Source organism: Solanum verrucosum, unplaced genomic scaffold (genome assembly GCF_900185275.1).
Source record: "Solanum verrucosum unplaced genomic scaffold, falcon-dt-bn FXZP01000239.1, whole genome shotgun sequence".
NCBI lineage: Eukaryota > Viridiplantae > Streptophyta > Magnoliopsida > Solanales > Solanaceae > Solanum > Solanum verrucosum.
Window position 1 is genome coordinate 2557028 of NW_026020009.1, and position 17869 is coordinate 2574896.

Here is a 17869-nt window from a genome sequence, read left to right on the forward strand (position 1 = left end):
CACACCACAGCCCAAAAGAACTTTACAATGAAGCTCAAAGTTGCCTTTCGGATAGGAAAAGATGTATTTTGCACCCACTCGGTGCTCTCCCCTTCCTCAGCAATATAATGGGCCATCCAATGGAGAAACGTCTCTCTCTGCTCAACATCCTTCTAAAATGCCCCGCTCTGATCCACGCCCATTCTATAGTCATACTCTGCTGTATTAATTGGCAGAGTATGGGTTGAGCCATAGATAAACCGGCGGATAGTGGTCTATGAGATGTCTACTGAAAAATTCGCACCAAGGTAGCCTGAAGCGAGGGCTGAGCTGATGGCTTAGCCCGTTTATATATAGTATTATGGACTGGCGGTGTATGAGGCATAGAACTCTCGGGTTATCTCCTCATTGAATTTCCCTGGACTCCATGCCATCCACTCACATTAGTGCTTCTTAAATAGCTCCTCAATAGTGGACACAGTGTGAAAGCTACCTGTTAGTATACGATGTTCCTTAGTAATAATGTGGGCCATCTTCTGGTGGTCATTCAACATTCTAGCATCAACATAGATCTGGTGCTGGCCTTCGACACACCACATGTTCGGCTCCGTGGAACTGTTAACTCTCTTAGCTCTGGGTGGGTCCTGGGTATCAGAGGAAGAACCAAAAGTACCGCTAGAATAGGAGTCGGAATGCCACTCAAAGTCGGACTGCGACTCTCCTGTATGTGAAACCCCTCCTCAGACATGGGGGCAGTGACCTCAACCTCGTGTCTGGATGAAATAATCTGCCAGGCCCTGTTTCTTGTGGTCCGAGGGGCAGTAGTCCAGTCTGTGGCAGTATTTGGGACATACTCATTGTCGATGTCTTCATCTTCCAAACGTTGGACGGGGTGACATATTTAGACTTGTCCTCCTCCCTTGAGTGAACGGGAGCTTGTTTCAGTGTCATGATACATGTGGACGACTAGTTAGTACCCAAAGAACACAAAAAGACCCAAGAAACTTTTTTAAAACAACATTCGAACTTAGACAAAAATTAAAAGAAATTCGGGACAGTAGCTATTTTGGTGACCCGCGGTGGGTACCAACGGTCCGTCGATGGAACGACGAGTTGTTGGTCCCCTCTGTAGGTCAGGAAGTCCATGATTGAGTTTCTGATAGACACCCACGGATGTGCAGAATGGTTTGTTGATCAAACGACGGATTGTAGTCAACACTGTGGTTCATGACTTGGCCAATTATTTTGTGTGCAACTGATTTACGGACCCGGATCTACAATTTGTAGGTTGACCTACGGTCCGTAGGTTGAGGTCGTTGATCAATGTTGTGCCAGGCATTAAACTTCAAATTTCATGCAATACAAAACTTCAACAATCAATTTATCAAACTAAGTCTAAACATGCATTTCAACATATTATTCGATAGTTCATCATTCTTAGGGTTTCGAATATGCAAAATTTACAGTTCGACACATAGAAATAACGAAACCCTAAGTCAAAACACTCAGTTAGACCTACCAAACCCATTTATTCAAGTTAAATCGATAACACACTCACACACCATCGCTCCAACGGTAGCAGCTACACTATATGTCTACAATTTCACAAGGAATTAACTACCCGAGGTCAAGTTTGACTTAGTGACTTCAAAATTTAAACAATGAAACAAAATATACAAAGTTTCGGTGAAATCAATTACCTTACAAGTAAACCAAGTCGGTGAGTGTGTATTACAATGGGTTTTTCATTCACTCTAACAAAATCAACACTGAACCCGGACCTTGAATTCTTTAGAAAAGAAAATAGAGACTTTGGGAGAAAATGGCAGATATGAGATTAGGAAATGATAAGAAATGGAAGGCGGGGATTTTATAGATGTAATGGGGAAGTTTAGTGGGTGAAATTGGGGTTATTGATCGGTTTGTAATGGTTCGGGGGAAAGAGGGAAATGGGAAACAGATTTAAAATGAAGGGTTTTATTTAATTGGGGGTCCGGGTCGGGTCATCAGAAACCCTAACATGGACCCACAAAACCTTGTCGACGGTCCGTGGGTCGACCTTTGGTCCATCGATGGGTCCGTGGTCCACTTCAACACTTAGGAAAATTTTAGAAAAAACATACCTGAGGTCTACGGATGCCATCCATGATTAGTGGATTGACGGACGGACCGTCGAGGGGATCCGTAGACCACTGCATCAACTTATTTTCTGCAGATTTTTCCTTTTCATCCCTGCACACGTAGAAAACATTAGAACTTCCTCTTTATACTTTTTGGACACATTTTGGGACACAGACCCTATTCTATCTATATCTAGCCAACACTAAACATAAAAATTAATAAACACCTATCTAAAAAGCTAAAATTCTAAGAAAACGCCTATATCGAAAAGAAACTCCTCTAGTTGGCTAGATTGTACATCTTGGGTTGCCTCCCAAGAAGCACTTGATTTAACTATGCGGCACGATGCAGAAACCTTAGTTACTCAGACTTCACTAAGATCCCAAGCCTCTATTACTTCATTGACACTCTCAGTTTTTCCCAAGTAGAGTTTTATCCTCTATCCGTTCACCTTGAACCTAATTCCTTCCTTGTTCTTGAGCTCAACCGCTCCATGTGGAAATACTTGAATTACTTTGAATGGCCCGATCCACTTTCACTTGAGCTTGCCAGGAAACAAGCACAACCTTGAGTTAAATAAGAGTACCAAATCACCGGCAACGAATTCACACTTATCGATCTTTTGATCATGGTACTTCTTCATCTTCTCCTTATACAAGGCTGAACTTTCATATGCCTTTAGGCGAAACTCATCAAGCTCATTCATGTCATTCAGTCTTTAACTCGATGCGGCGCCCCAATCCAAATTCAACTTCTTTAGCGCCCACATTGCTTTATGCTCTAGCTCTACAAGAAAATGGCAAGATTTCCCATATACAAGTTGGTTGGGAGACATACCTATGGGAGTTTTGAATGTGGTGCAATAAGCCATAGAGCATCATCAAGCCTTTTTGACCAGTCAGTTTTGTTGGCATTTACAGTGTTTGCAACAATTTGCTTTATCTCGCTATTCGACACTTCAACTTGCCCACTTGACTGTGGATGATACAGGGTTGCTACGATGTGGCGAACACCATATTTCTCAAGCAATGCCTTAAACAATTTATTACAAAAGTTAGAACCTCTATCGCTTATAATTGCCTTTGGTGTACCAAATCTACAGAAAATATAATTTTTTAGGAATGCGATGATACTATTTCCCTCATTGTTTGAAAGTGCGACTTCATCCACCCATTTCGATACATAGTCAACTGCAACAAGAATGTATTTCATCCCATTCGAACTAACAAATGGACCCATGAAATCAAGACCCCATACATCAAAAAGCTCAATCACCAATATTGGGTTCATAGGTAGTTCTTGCCTTTTCAAAATTCCTCCTTCACGTTGGCAATGGTCACAAGACTTGGTGAAATCATGAGCATCTTGGTGGATGGTAGGCCAGTAATACCTACACTGCAAAATTTTATGGGCAGTTCAGATACCACTATGGTGCCCACCAATAGGCGATGAATGACACACCTCTATTATACTCATTATCTCAACCTCAGGCACACAACGACGAATAATCTCATCAGCACAAACACGAAACAAGTAAGGCTCATCCCAAAAGAATTTCTCCACGTCAAACATGAATTTGTTTCTTTGGTGGAATGACAAATCTGACAGAACCAAATCACTTGCCAAGTAGTTAGCAAAATCTGTGAACCAAGGGAAAAGATCATAAGAAGCAGCCAATACTTTCTTTTTATCAGGGAACACATCATTAATCTAAATTTCATCCTCTAAATTGATCATAGCTTCCTCCTCTAGTCTGGACAAATGATCAACAACCTGATTTTCTATTCCCTTTCTATCCTTAACCTTAAAATCGAACTCTTGCAACAAAGGTACCCATCTAATCAACCTTGGTTTTGCATCCTTTTTAGCCATCTGATACCTCAATGCGGAATGGTCAGTATGCACTATGACCTTAGTACCAAGAAATTAGGACCTAAATTTCTCGAATGCAAAAACCACAGAAATGAGTTCTTGTTCAGTCACAGAATAATTCTTTTGAGCCAGATTCAGAGCTTTGCTGGCATAGTAAATCGAATGAAGAATCTTCTCTCGCCTTTGTCCTAATACTACCCCAAGCGCCACCCCACTCGCATCACATATCACTTCAAACGGTAGTCTCCAATCCTGTGAAATAATGATAGGTGTTGAAGTTAACTTTTCTTTCAACTCTCCAAATTCTCTCAGACAAGCATCATCAAAATAAAACTTACACTCCTTTTCGAGTAGCTTGCACAATGGGTGTGTAATTTTTGAGAAATCTTTTATGAACCTCCGGTAAAAACCTGCATGCCCAACAAAACTTCAAACACCTTTTATAGAGATGGGTGGTGGAAGCTTTTCTATTACTTGAACTTTGGCTCTATCAACCTCAATACCTTTCTACTAAATTCGATGACCAAGAACTATACCCTCTTTTACCATGAAGTGGCACTTTTACAAATTGAGCAATGGATTGCACTCTTCACACCGTATTAGTACCTTAGCCAAATGTGCCAAACAATCATCAAATGAGGCACCTACCACAGAGAAATCATCCATAAATACCTCTATCGTGTCCCCCTTCATATCTGAAAATATCAACATCATACACTACTGGAAGGTCGCTGGAGCATTACACAACCCGAATGACATCCTTTTGAAGGGGAAAGTCCCATAAGGACAAGTGAATGTGGTTTTCTCTTCGTCTTCTAGAGCTATGGAGATTTGATTGTACCCCGAACACCTATCTAGAAAAAAATACCAACCCTTACCAGCGAGACGATCTAGCATTTGATCCATGAACGACATTGGGAAGTGGTCTTTTTCAGTCCATGCAATTAGCTTGCGGTAGTCCATACACACTCCAACCAGTCACTGACCTCATTGGAACAAGCTTCTCTTTAGCATTAGGAACCAGAGTGATTCCTCCTTTCTTTGGCACACACTAAACTGGACAAATTCCACTACTATCAGTGATGGGATATATAAGTCCCGCATCCAACCACTTAATGATCTCCTTTTACACAACCTCTTGCATAGGGGGATTTAGTCTCCTTTGATACTCAATACTTACCTTACTATCCGGCATGAGTTGGATTTTGTGAGAACAAATATCCGGCGGAATCCCAATAATGTCCGCAATAGTCCATCCAATAGCTCTCTTGTACCACTTTAACACCAATATCACATCCACTATTTGCCCTTCAGTCAAGTCAGCAAAAATTATAACAGGCAAGGTGTTATTTTGTCCCAAGAATACATACCGCAAGTGGGACGGAAGGACCTTAAGTTCCAGTTTTGGAGGCTCATCAACAGACAATTTTGTAGGTGGGTGTCACGATTCTTTATGCCTAATTCCAATCGTTTTGGCTTGAAACGAAACTCGAACCTATCAAGTACAACATCAAGCTCATCATACTCATCAATACCGTCACTGTCAAAATTTATCATCACCGTTGCTAGCACATCAACACCTAACCTTTCCTCAATGGACACCTCAGATTCTTGCCCCGCAATATGATTCACCTCAAACATCGATTTAAGATCACTTTCATGCTTCATAGACCTACAGATGTTAAAAAGTTACCTCCTTAATGTTTAATAAAAAATTTATCTGCCCTCTTTCCATGTCGACCAAGGCACACCTAGTAGCAAAAAATGGTCTCCCTAAGATGATGGGAACCTCAAAATCAACCTCACAATTAAGTATCACAAACTCCGCCGGAAAGATGAATGACTCTACTTTTACAAGGACATTTTGGAGCACTCCAATGGCCCTATACACAGTTCTATCAGCCATAAGTAAACGCATCGCAGTCGTCTTTAGAGCTCCTAAACTCAACCTTTTATAAATGGACAGCGGTATCAAATTAATGTTGGCTCCAAAATCACACAAAGCTTTCACAAAGAGTAAAATCCAAATGGTACAAGAAATAGTGAAAGCTCCAGGATCCCTTTTCTTTCGCTCAAGTGACCTAGTAGCAATAACACTGCAATGTTGCACCCTTTCATCATTCTTAAAATTGATAGCCCTCTTTTTTGTCACCAAGCCTTTCATGAATTTCGCATACCCATGCATTTGTTCCAAAGCTTCAATCAACAGAACATTTATGGACAGTTGTTTCAACATAGTGATAAACCTGCGATATTTTCCTTCTTCAGTCATTTTCACCAACCTTTGTCGAATCGGAGGTGGAGGTCTAGGCATGGGAACAAATTTTTGGGTCACTTTAGCTTCCTTCTCTATATCAACTTTCATATCTTTAGTAACCTCAATATCATCCACATATTTTTCTATCACTCTTTCAACCTCAGACGTCATATGGGGATCAATGGTCTGCTTTCCTTCGTGAGTAGTGACTGTCATACAATGCCCATCATTTTTCAGATTTTTTATGTTGTTGCTAGGAAGTGTGCCAGGCTGGCATGGATTCGCAGTAGTGGACAACTGACTAAACTGCTGCTCGAGTTGCTTTTGGACACTGCATGGGCATTTACCTTCTGACCAATCCTAGATAAATCATTATGCATCTCTTTCACATTTTCATATGTCACCTCAAATCTCTTCATCATCTTTTGCATCATATCCTCAATGCAAGCCATACTATTACTATCCTCTCTATTGCTAGGGGGAACGTAGGGCCCAACCTTATAATATTTGTTGCCATAGTTTTTTCGGTTGTAATTCTTATCACGATTGTAGTTCCCACCCCGGACATAGTTTCCCTCACAATTGTAGTTTCCATAGTTCCAACCTTGGTTTCCTTGACTTTCGCGCCAATTATCCAAGTTGGAACCTTGGGAGTTAGTTTGGAAACCCCCCGTGTGATCATTAGCCAAATTCGCATCCTTCTCATAGTAATACTCCTTAACGGGCGGTGGTGGAGTTCTAGTTAGATAATTTACGGCATTTGTTTTTTCTGCACCCCACTCACATGTAGTACTAAGCCTAATTCTGTCCTCATTTGAGCCATCTCTTCACGAATGTCATCATTAGATTGATTTGGTGCAGTTTGGACAGTGAACGTGCTCCTACCAGTATTTGCCTTTCTAGTGCTCTATGCTTTATTGTTTTTGGGAAATCCTCTCAAGTTTTTCAGCGATCTCCTCGAAAGTGCACTCACCATATGATCCTCCAACAATAGTATCTAACACAGCTCAGCCATTGTCATCATGTCCTTTATATAAGTACTCTTTCAATGACGCATCATCTATGCGGTGATTTGAAACACTTCTCATGAACCCTATGAACCGATCCCAAGAACTGCTTATCGACTCTCCAGGTAATGCTGTGAAGTTATTTAGTTTATCCTTATGATTTAATTTCTTGGACACTGGAAAATACCTTGCTATGAACACCTTATGTAATTGGTCCCACGTATAGATCGAACTATATGGCAGCTTATAAAACCATACATCAGCATCATCGGTCAACGACAGTGGGAATACTGTCAAACCTATGACATCCATATCCAACTCCGGTCGTCCTACACAACTCTTACAGACACTAGACAATTTAGCCATGTGAGTGTATGAATCTTCTGAAGCCAACCCAACAAACAATCATATCGCTATAAGCATCCGTATAAGATTGCTGCTCACCACAAATGTATGTCTTGGAGGTAGATGAGGGAGAATAATAGGCCCATCTGATCCAACTGCATCATATTCAACCCTATAGTTATCACGAAACCTCGGTGCTGCCGAATTCTGCACCATTTCTGCATTTTCAATTAGATGACCACATTTACCCTGAGCGGGTACATTCACAACTGCAGAAGGTAGAAAATCAACTCCATCTCCTTGACCCTCTACAATTGGATTATTATGTACCCATTGATTAGCCATTTTCCTTAAAAAAAATTCTCAATTCAGGATCGTAGGGGGTCATGGGTTCACCTTGACTTTGTGTACTTGGCATACACGAGAGTTTAAACCTGTAGAAAATTAAAAAAAAAAACAAACATGTAAACTTGGGAAATTCTTGACTAAAGTTCAACAGTGTAGTTAGTTTAATCTAAAAGACGTATTCCTCGACAGCGGTGCCAAAATTTGATACTCCCAAATTACACCTCCCTAAAGAAGTATAAGCGGTCGTTGCCAAATAAAAAACCCAACTTGTAGGTTGAGGTCGATCCCACGAGGAATATGGTTCAGACTTAAACTTACTCACAATGATCTCCATTTAGTCAAACTATTTCTGAGAAAACTAAACAGGGGATGTTGTAAATGAGTAACAAATTGTTGATTCGAATGATTAAGCAACAAGTAAACAAGGTTTACAATTTGAGTTATTAATATAAGAAGGAAACTAGGGTATATGTGTTTCGCACAAGCTCTTAACGCAGTAATCCTAATAATAGCAATCATATCCTAGTGTTTTACATGCAAGGCCGATAAGTTATGTATCCCTACGTCATTGGTAATCTTAATAGGAACTTTCACTCGGGACTTGGTAATTCTACGAATGTGTGCTTTACTAATCCTTACCTTCACCCCAGATTAATCATCGTAGTAATTTATTTGGGTTTTCACCCTTACTTCGATTGATTAAAGTCAGACTATTAGATAGCAGCAAATCCTTAACTAAATCTCTGTTCTTTAATCCTTTTCTCATTCATTACCCCCCTATTAAGGCAAGTAGGAACGAGGCGAGTTATAATGTTGGCCACCTTTAAAAAGACTTCTAAACAAAAGGATTAACAATACATACATAAATACTATTCACAAATTACCTAGTTTTTATTCATACGTTGTTAATTGCTCATGGTTCCTACAACCCTAGTTGTGGATTTAGCTACTCATGCTTGAGAGTTCACAATTCATAATTAGGTGAAAAGAAATAATGAACTTAAAATTAGAATAGATGACAACCGAAATCTTGAATTGAAATTCAAAGTGAAATTTGCATAAACCAACTCTCGAAATTAAATTGCTAAGTGTTTGCAAAATAATTCCAAAAGAGAAAAACTAAAAGTCTACAATAATGTCTAACTCTTAAAAATGGAAATTACAACTAATATTTATAGAAAACGAATCCCAAACCAAGTAGGAAACAAAATAAGGAAATAACTACTCAGACGCGGTTTCAATCGATGACTCGACCTACGGACAGTGGGTCAACGTACAAACTGTGGTCTTCCTCTGTGGATCAATACTTGGGCAATATTTCAGGGCCTTTAGATGAGGTTCCACCTACGGTCCGTGGATTGGACTACGGTCCGTCCTGTCACTACGTGGTTTGAGTACTGAAAATCAGCTTTCTGACCAGGACCTACGATCATCCACCTTCGGCCCATCAATGGACCTACGGTCTGTGGTTGGCCTTGTCAGTGGCTTCTTGTGCACTTTTCAGCTCTTATGTCAATCAAACCGCATCCAAGCCTATTTTCTGCAAGAATTACACAAAAACATTATTCCTAATAATAAACTAGCCCAAGACACACACAAACTCTAAGTGAAATGCATCAAAAATACCGTAAACTCACAACATATTAAACATCGGGTAGATCATTGGGAAAAACTTATGGAAACTCATTACAATGGGGACTGACTGAAGAGTACGGGTTTCATAATTCATATCCATAACCCTAACAAGATGATATATGCAACCCTTAGAAATAATTTTCTTATCTTTAAGGCAAGAAACAAACTGACCTGTAAGCATAAAGTTTCCCCATTTCCACTCTAGAACGGGCTCATTAGGAAATTGAAACTTGACCACTCAGGTTTTACAATCAACAAAAGCATAACAATAATGGAGCCAATCCATACCAAGAATAATATCAAAGTCTAACATATCAAGCTCTACAAGATCTACATGAATGACTCTATGGGATAAGGAGATGGGACAACTTCTATAGACTCTCTTAGCCACAATAGATTCACCAATAGGCATAGAGATAGAAAACGGATCTAACAACATATCTGGAGAAACATCAAACCTCATAGCCACATATGGCATCACAAAAGACAAGTTAGCACCGGGATCAAGCAAAGCATAAATATCAAGATGAAAGACTTTCAACATACTGGTAACAACATTGGGAAAATGCTCTCGATCATGACAAGTTTGAAGTGCATAGAATCAGTTTTGCTTCGGAGCACTTGAACCTGAACCAGTGGCGGAGCTTTCCTACCATCCTTTCAATACGGACAATCTCTCAAACGGTGACAACTCTTTCCACAATCAAAAAAATTCTCTGTGCCCATCAAGTATTTTCCCGAATGACTTTTGCCATAATTTTGGCATGTAGGAATCAAAGATCCATTTCCACCACTATTTCCTCCTTGAGGCTTAGGGTTATACACCTTTTATTTGTTGAACTTAGGATCCAGAGAATTGGAGGAACCTTGATCGAAAAAACTTTGTGAGAACCTAGAGCGACCATGTTCATCGGATCTTGAATGTGAAAAGTCACCATCACTATTCTTGGCCCTCGTTGACTCCCTAGACCTTTCCTTAAGCTTCTCCTCTTCAATTTGTTGAGAATGAATCATTAGATGAGAAATATGTATATTTCCTTGATGAGCATGGTGGTACGACATTCCTTAGCCACTATCTCAGACACTCCCGAAACAAACTTGCTCATCTTTGCTCTAGGATCAGCAACCACAGTAGGAGCATATCTAGACAAATGCATGAACTTAAAGGCATACTCCTTCAATATCATATTTCCTTGATGAAGGTTGATGAATTCAAGTACCTTTGCCTCTCTCATTTCAAGGGGAAAGAACCTATAAAGGAAAACAACCTTAAGCTTATCCCAATTGAGAGGACCTACATCAACCGCATTAGTCACTTGTTTGGTCAAAGGGTCGCTAGAACTTGAGGAGCTTCTCGCTCCACATTCTCATTATTATTCCTACTAACAAATTATCTTCAAGAGGCCATATCCTGAAAAGGATAAGATAAATATTGGGAGAGAGACCTATGGAGTTACACTCTATTGCATGACTTTAGAATGGTGAAAGAAGTGGAATTTCCTAAACATCTTATAGCCTCCTATTCATAAATGTGGCGCGCTTCACACTTATGAACAAGATTTTACTCGACGTGACTTATGAGACATCATAGTATCTTTCTAAGCCTTGTCTCTGAATACCAAGTTTCTCATGACCCCAAATTAAATCCTAGGCATAACATAGCGTCTAGGACCCCGAGAGGTCCTACACAAGCCACTTAGAATACATCATATAGGACAATAGAAGTAAAGACTTTAAAAGATAGTATTTTAGACATCAAAAGAGTTTGACAAAGAGGAAGTCTAACAAAAGTCTCAAAGTCATCTAATACATCATAAGGAAAGTGATTCGGATGTAACCCATAGATCACATACAAAGTCTAAAAATGAAATGACTAAAATTTATAAAGTGTCTTGGTCCTCAGAATATGAGGATTCACCACCTGGTATATGTCTATACATGAGTGTGCGAGGTAGGAATTTCAGACCCTACATTCATGAAATAATGTAGGCATAAGTATGCATTAGTACATGGAGTCGTCTAAGTCCAAAGCAATATGCATAAACATGGAAATAATAGTATAAATGGTTTAAAGCATGTAGGAATGATCAATGCATTGACATTTTAACATAAGAAAGTACGACATGAAAATCATAGGATATAGTCAATGCATTTGTAATAAAGGAAATAGGAAAAGTTTTGAAGAAAACATAGTCATTTTATGAGATTTTAGCTTTAATCGATAATAAGACCATGAGAGCTATATCATGGAATTCAGTATAGCCCCCGCACCGAAAAAAGGGGAAACTAATTACAACGGTAGAATCCTACATATCATCATTTTCTTAAGTGAATCTCCTATCTAGGTACCTGAAAGCCTTCTCGATTTTAAGTCTAAATTCCAACAGAATAGACAAAAGTCAAATGTCAATTTAACATGGGAAATACAATGAACACTACCAATCCACATCTTTCAAGATCAAAACATAAAATAGCACCTTAAACATAATTCAACATAGATGAGAAAACCTTTCATCAATATGAATTCATATGTGAGGAAAACCTTTCACAATCATGATCATAATAACATGTGAAAAAACCTTTCACAATAGCATTGATACTATCCTTTTGAAGCATCGTTAAATCATTTATAATAACTTTATAAAAATATGCATATCTTCATAATTTCATAATTCATAGGTTCATGAGTTTATCATAGGTTCATAATTCCAAACATCATGAATTAACATGCAATCATACATTATAAGGCTTAATCAACAATAATAAATCATAATTAAATGAAACCCATGAAATTGAATTGAAATCTTAACTTCAATCAATTGAAATTGGAGAGAGAAATCAGAAACCTTGGAGACCCCATAGAGGAAAGGACTCCATAGGTGAATACCCACATACCTTGATGCTTAAAGACCAAAAATGATGGAGGATTAAAGACTTGAATGAAACTCTAGCTCTTCTTCTTCTTCCTTAGGTTGATAGAATTTGGGGAGGATGGGTTTGGTAAGGTTAGGGTAATTTAGGAGAATGAATTGAAAATAGGTAATTTGGGGCTTAAAAGATTTATATAGGGCTTAGGGTAGAAGTAAAAATGATATAGTTTTAATTTAAAACAATTAGAGAAAAGACCCAAAAGCCCCTTAAAATAACTACCGAAACTCATCTACAATTTAGACCTATAGACCGTAGCTGGTCAACTGCAGACCAAGTATTGGGACCATGAAAATCACCTATCTTTTGATGGAATGTTTCTACGGTCCGTAGACACCAACCATAGAAACATACTTTGACCCTCAAAATTTCACTAAGTTTGGGACTCACCTACGAGACCTATCTACATAGGATGATGGACCATCCTGGTGGACCATAAAAAGGGTACTAGACTTGATTTTAGAAAACTATTTCTCCCCAACCTATGGTTGCGATCTACGGCCCGTAGATGGGAATCGTAGACACAACTTGCAACCAAAAATTTTATTTTCCTTCTTTCTAAATTTGAGGTTCCAAAGTCCCATATGTTGCCTTCTCTGTTGTTTGCGACTGTTGAATCTAGATTGGTATCTATTAAGGAAAGCCTTGGATGAGAGTTTTTGGATGGAAGATTAAGCAACCACTTGTCTTTCCAAAATTTGACAGTGGTGCCATTCCAATTATGAAGGACACCTTTTGAAAGAATTCATATTCTAGGGTGTTAATGTGTTTCCAAGGTCTCACTCCATGCAATTCATTTTTCTTCTTGGTGCACCAGTTGTCCTGTCTTCTATATTTGGAATTAACCACCTCATTCCATAAGATTGATTCTCCTTGGTTGAATCTCCACCACCATTTCAGTAGCAAGCTCTTGTTATATTTGCTTAAATCTCTTATACCATATCCTTATTTATCTTTAGGTAGTACCACATTTTCCCATTTCACCATATGTAATTGATGCTTCTTATTATTCTTTTCCCAACGAAAGGATCTTTTAATCTTGTACAACTTACTCAACACATTGGAAGGCATTTTTATAACGGACATATTATATGTAGGTATTCTATCCAGAACACTGTTGATGAGTTTTAACCTCCCCCCATGGATAAGTATTGCATGTTCCAATTCCCTAACCTCTTCTCCACCTTTTTTATCACTCAATTCCAGACTTCCTCTGCTTTGTATTGTTCTCACAAAGACAAACCTAGATAAGTTGTTGGAAAAGAACCCACTTCACTGGACATTATATCTGCTAATTTATCAAGATTAGATAGTACATTTACTGGAAAAATGTTGCTTTTTGACATGTTGATATGAAGACCTGAGATTATTTAAAATAGCATAGTATAAGTTTAGATATTTCACTTGGAGCTTTTTTGCCTTGCAGAATAGTTAAGTGTCATATGCATAAAGCAGATCGACACTGCTGCTTCATTTCAATTAGTATCATTGAAGAAACTGTCATTTTAAATTATCCATGTGACAATATTAATTCAGATGGTAATTAAGTTCAAAAGAAGACAAAACTTACTTTTACTAAATAGCACTATAAAACATATAAATCAGCTATCATATCCGCTTGAGTCATTTTAGTTCATAGGGAACATAAGCTAACCTGCGAACTTGATGGGAGAAGTTTCTATTAACCATAGAACACCTATAATATGAAAATCCACTTTTTTTATCACAGAACTTGTGTCAAGATCAATGATCTTTTAAACTATTCAATTTTAGAGACGAATCATACCTGCAAATTTAAAAATATTTTCTAAGATCAATTTATGACTATGCAGCATAATCATCCATCATTTCTATCGTCCTCAAATAAAGAATTTGTATCAACTTTTAAAGAAGTAAATAGTCAATTTTATTGGACGAATAGAAATAGAATGTAAGTTTCACTAACCTTGTTGTGCTGTGAAAAGTCTTCCTTTGGATTTGTAATCCTTTTTTACTTTCATCAGCTAACAAAGGATCATAAGTTGGAAGCACACTTTCGTTTTTGACATGACTCTCAAATTCAAACAAAGACAGTGTATTATCTTGAATGTTGTAAGAGTAGGCACCTTTGTGTATAGTTGTTTTAGCTTAATTGTTATGATAAAAGTATTGTTTATCCCGTGATGCATCATGAAGCTCAATTTCAAGTACTGAGTAATTGGAGAAAAAAATTACTTGTCAATAGGATTACATAGAATATCCAATTAGGTGAAGAGTTTAATTAGTCTATATAGAGAAGAACAAGTTTGATGAAGATATTGTTGGATACAATTTGAACAAATAACAAATTTAATCTAACTTTGGTTAATCCGTTGGAAATCAGTTTCAGTGTCTCATCTCTTAACAACCCGTTATCGACTTTGATTTTGAACAAATTGACATGCAAATTCTTGCACCTACTTTATCCAACAATCTTTCGGCTAGGTATCCTATGTAATGAAAAGTATGTATAAGTAAAACAAGAAATACTCTAAATGGCGTTAAAATTTGCAAGACATAAGCATAAGAAATTACAATGAAACTCAAATGCGCCACAAATCTCAACATATTCCTCCTCATTTTTTAATAATTCAAACCCCCATATATCTGACATCAAATAGTTTAGGCAATGTTTATACTATAGAACTGAAATTATGGGAAATAAGATTTGTAAAGTTGTGAAATCATTAAAAAACATTATAGGATATTTATGTAATAACCTGAGTTTTTTTCCATCTCCAACTTGATTTTTACAAAAGACAACACTTTACCTTCCTATACATAGGAATTGTAATAGAATATTATTAGACAACAATGAACCAAGTAAAAGTCTTATAATTAACTTTACTCTCATACACTGAAATGAACAATTTCTCACAAAAAAAAATAGGATGAGTAGGAATGGAGAAGGGAGGAAAAACACATGAAATTATAGACAATGAAGAAATGAAATCTTACTAAAATCATCTATCTAATTACAACATAAGCTTAAAAGAAACCATAAGAAGTTACATTCAAAAATTATAGAAGCTACACTCAATAATACTCATGAAATTAGCTTTTGAAATGACCCAAAAAGTTCTTAAAAATGTGCTTCGGAAGTTACCGGAAACTTGTTTAGCTATATATAAAAAAAAAAAATCTGTTTCGTTTTTCGAAAATCCGACTTCATATTCTTGTTTAAGGGGTCAAATTGAGTGGGAAATGGGTCTAACCCAAATTTTAGAGCAACCGTATCAAAATCTGAAATTTCCAAGTGAAGCCTTTTTCGAGGGTCTACTTTGGAGGGTCATATCTCCTAGCACACAAATTATTGGGTGGCCAACAACATATCCATGGAAATCTCTTTGAGTTAGCTACCTAACGCACTTCGTTTCACCTCATTCGGAGTTTGGACGAAGAAGTTATGCTCATTTTCGTAAAATCTGTCCGGCAGGAAAGGCAATTTTCAGTGAGCGTTTTTACTGTTCACCCGCCTCATTTTTTTTTCTAAGTGTTGGACCATTTTTCCAAAGGGCATATGTTATTTCCTATATACCATTAGTTCAATTCTCATCTCTAAAACATTTCCCAAAACACCTCTCCCATACTTAGACACATTTTCTCTCAAGTTCTCTCAAGAACCCTAATCCAAAACCTTCCTCAAGATTGAAGAGACTCTTGCTCCAAGTTCCAAGCTTCCATTGAAGACACTCTCAAGACCTTCATAAGAATTCAAGGTTTGTGGTGTTGAACTCATGGGTCCTTCCACCCATAGTGCCTACACTCTATTCTACTCACTAATTCATGGTTTAAGTTAAGATTCATAAATTAGTCTTGTTCTTTGTAATAATTTCCTGCACATTGAATTTTAAACATGAAAAGTGATTGTTTTGAGCATGTTGTGACTCTAGAACTTGAACCTAAATTTGGAATAGATGTGGAGATTTTCATGTGGTATTGTGGGTGTTAAAAAGGTGTTGTTGTAGGTTGTTCACTGGTTTGGCTGCATAATTACTACCCTATTTTCCATGCTCTTTGATTCCATTACATGCCTTCAAGGTGTTTGAAAAAATGTCCAACTATGGAGAATTGATGAATCGATGCTTTAAAGCTTGAGTTATGAGATGTATGGAAATCCAGAGATGTGTTGATGACAAACTAAGCTTGTGTATATGTTTATTCCATACGTGAGATTTCATTAGAGCCTAATGGGAATTTCCTATATAAAGTGTTGCATGATCATGCCCGGTCCGGGGGAAAAGAACCGGACAACCATGTGAGAGGTTTATATCTCACCACCTAGGATGCTTGGGGTGTGACCAACATCAACCATGTGAGAGGTTTATATCTCACCACCTAGGATGCTTGGGGTGTGACAAACATCAACCATGTGAGAGGTTTATACCTTTCCACTAGGGTGTCTGGGTGTGAACGGCATCCCCCATCCTAAGTTGGGGTTATAGATTGGTTGGATCATGCATACACATATGATATCTACTATTAGTATAGATTTACTTAAACATGTTTTGACTTCACTTTGATCATGCATCCTCATATTGTTATTCATAATGTCTATGAAACTATTTCTTGTATTTCGAATGTGTCCCTGTCTATTGTTGTGTTGCACCCCGCATACTTAGTACATTCCAAGTACTAACGCATATTTTGCCTACATGATGTCACCATGTAGGGACCAGAGCTACTCTTGATTCTTCTCTCCATTCACGTGGCTAGTACGGTGCTTATCCGAGTTGTTGGTGAGTCCTCAATGATTCGAGGGCTATGTTATGTTTCCTACTCCTATGTTTTGAGACTTTAGCTTGCAATTGTACTTTGACTATGAGGGGAGCCGGTAGTATGTCATGGCCCCGTCCTATCTATGTATGTAGAGGTGTGCGTTGGACAAGTATTTTGTAAATGAGCTTGACTCTTGTTCTATGATGTCATTTTGAAATGGTTTGCCCTTAGTCCCTATTTCCCGTTAATTAATGTTGAATGTACTTCCGCGACCGATGAAGTGTGATGTCAAGTTTGAGAGGCTTGTTTGGGGTTCCTTCGGGTTCCTCATTCGCCATGTCACATCTAGGCCCTAGGCTTGGGTCGTGACAGCTTTCTTGCTCGAAAGAAATACATGATAAAGGTATACAACTATAAATAGTGAAATTAACAAATCTTATTAAAACTAAATTATTTTTTATAACACTTTTTAGCTAAGTAAGAATGCTTAAGTTTTGAAAAAGTTGTCATGGATCGAAGTTTCAAAAACCAAAGGAGAGGTTCGAAGACAAGAAAAAAGTTAGTTGAGACACGAGATGACAGGGCAGGCGGACGGCCACTCATTGAAGATTCTATCTACAAAAGAAGGTCAATGCGGGAT

The 17869-nt window shown here is 38.0% G+C and overlaps 1 protein-coding gene across 1 annotated transcript; it reads right to left on the reverse strand.

Moving 5' to 3' along the window:
• Positions 1 to 2937: 2937 nt before the first annotated feature.
• Positions 2938 to 7602, reverse strand: LOC125819833 (uncharacterized). The gene is made up of 10 exons (XM_049499259.1): positions 7424 to 7602; positions 6577 to 7054; positions 5724 to 6499; positions 5343 to 5644; positions 5153 to 5280; positions 4948 to 5023; positions 4057 to 4382; positions 3874 to 3972; positions 3586 to 3783; positions 2938 to 3495 (listed from the first exon to the last, which is right to left on the reverse strand). The coding sequence occupies exons 1-10, from the start codon at positions 7600 to 7602 to the stop codon at positions 2938 to 2940; spliced, it is 3120 nt and encodes a 1039-aa protein (XP_049355216.1).
• Between the last annotated feature and the right edge of the window lie 10267 nt (positions 7603 to 17869).

What these genes read in the sequence shown, in the direction of transcription:
- LOC125819833 (XM_049499259.1), bottom strand. Translation starts at nt 7,602, where the DNA reads ATGGCTAAATTGTCTAGTGTCTGTAAGAGTTGTGTAGGACGACCGGAG. An exon ending in CATAAGGTGTTCATAGCAAG is followed by an intron (nt 7,055 to 7,423) that starts GTATTTTCCAGT and finishes ACATTCGTGAAG; the next exon opens with AGATGGCTCAAATGAGGACA. An exon ending in AACTCATGCCGGATAGTAAG is followed by an intron (nt 5,024 to 5,152) that starts GTAAGTATTGAG and finishes TGTCCAGTTTAG; the next exon opens with TGTGTGCCAAAGAAAGGAGG.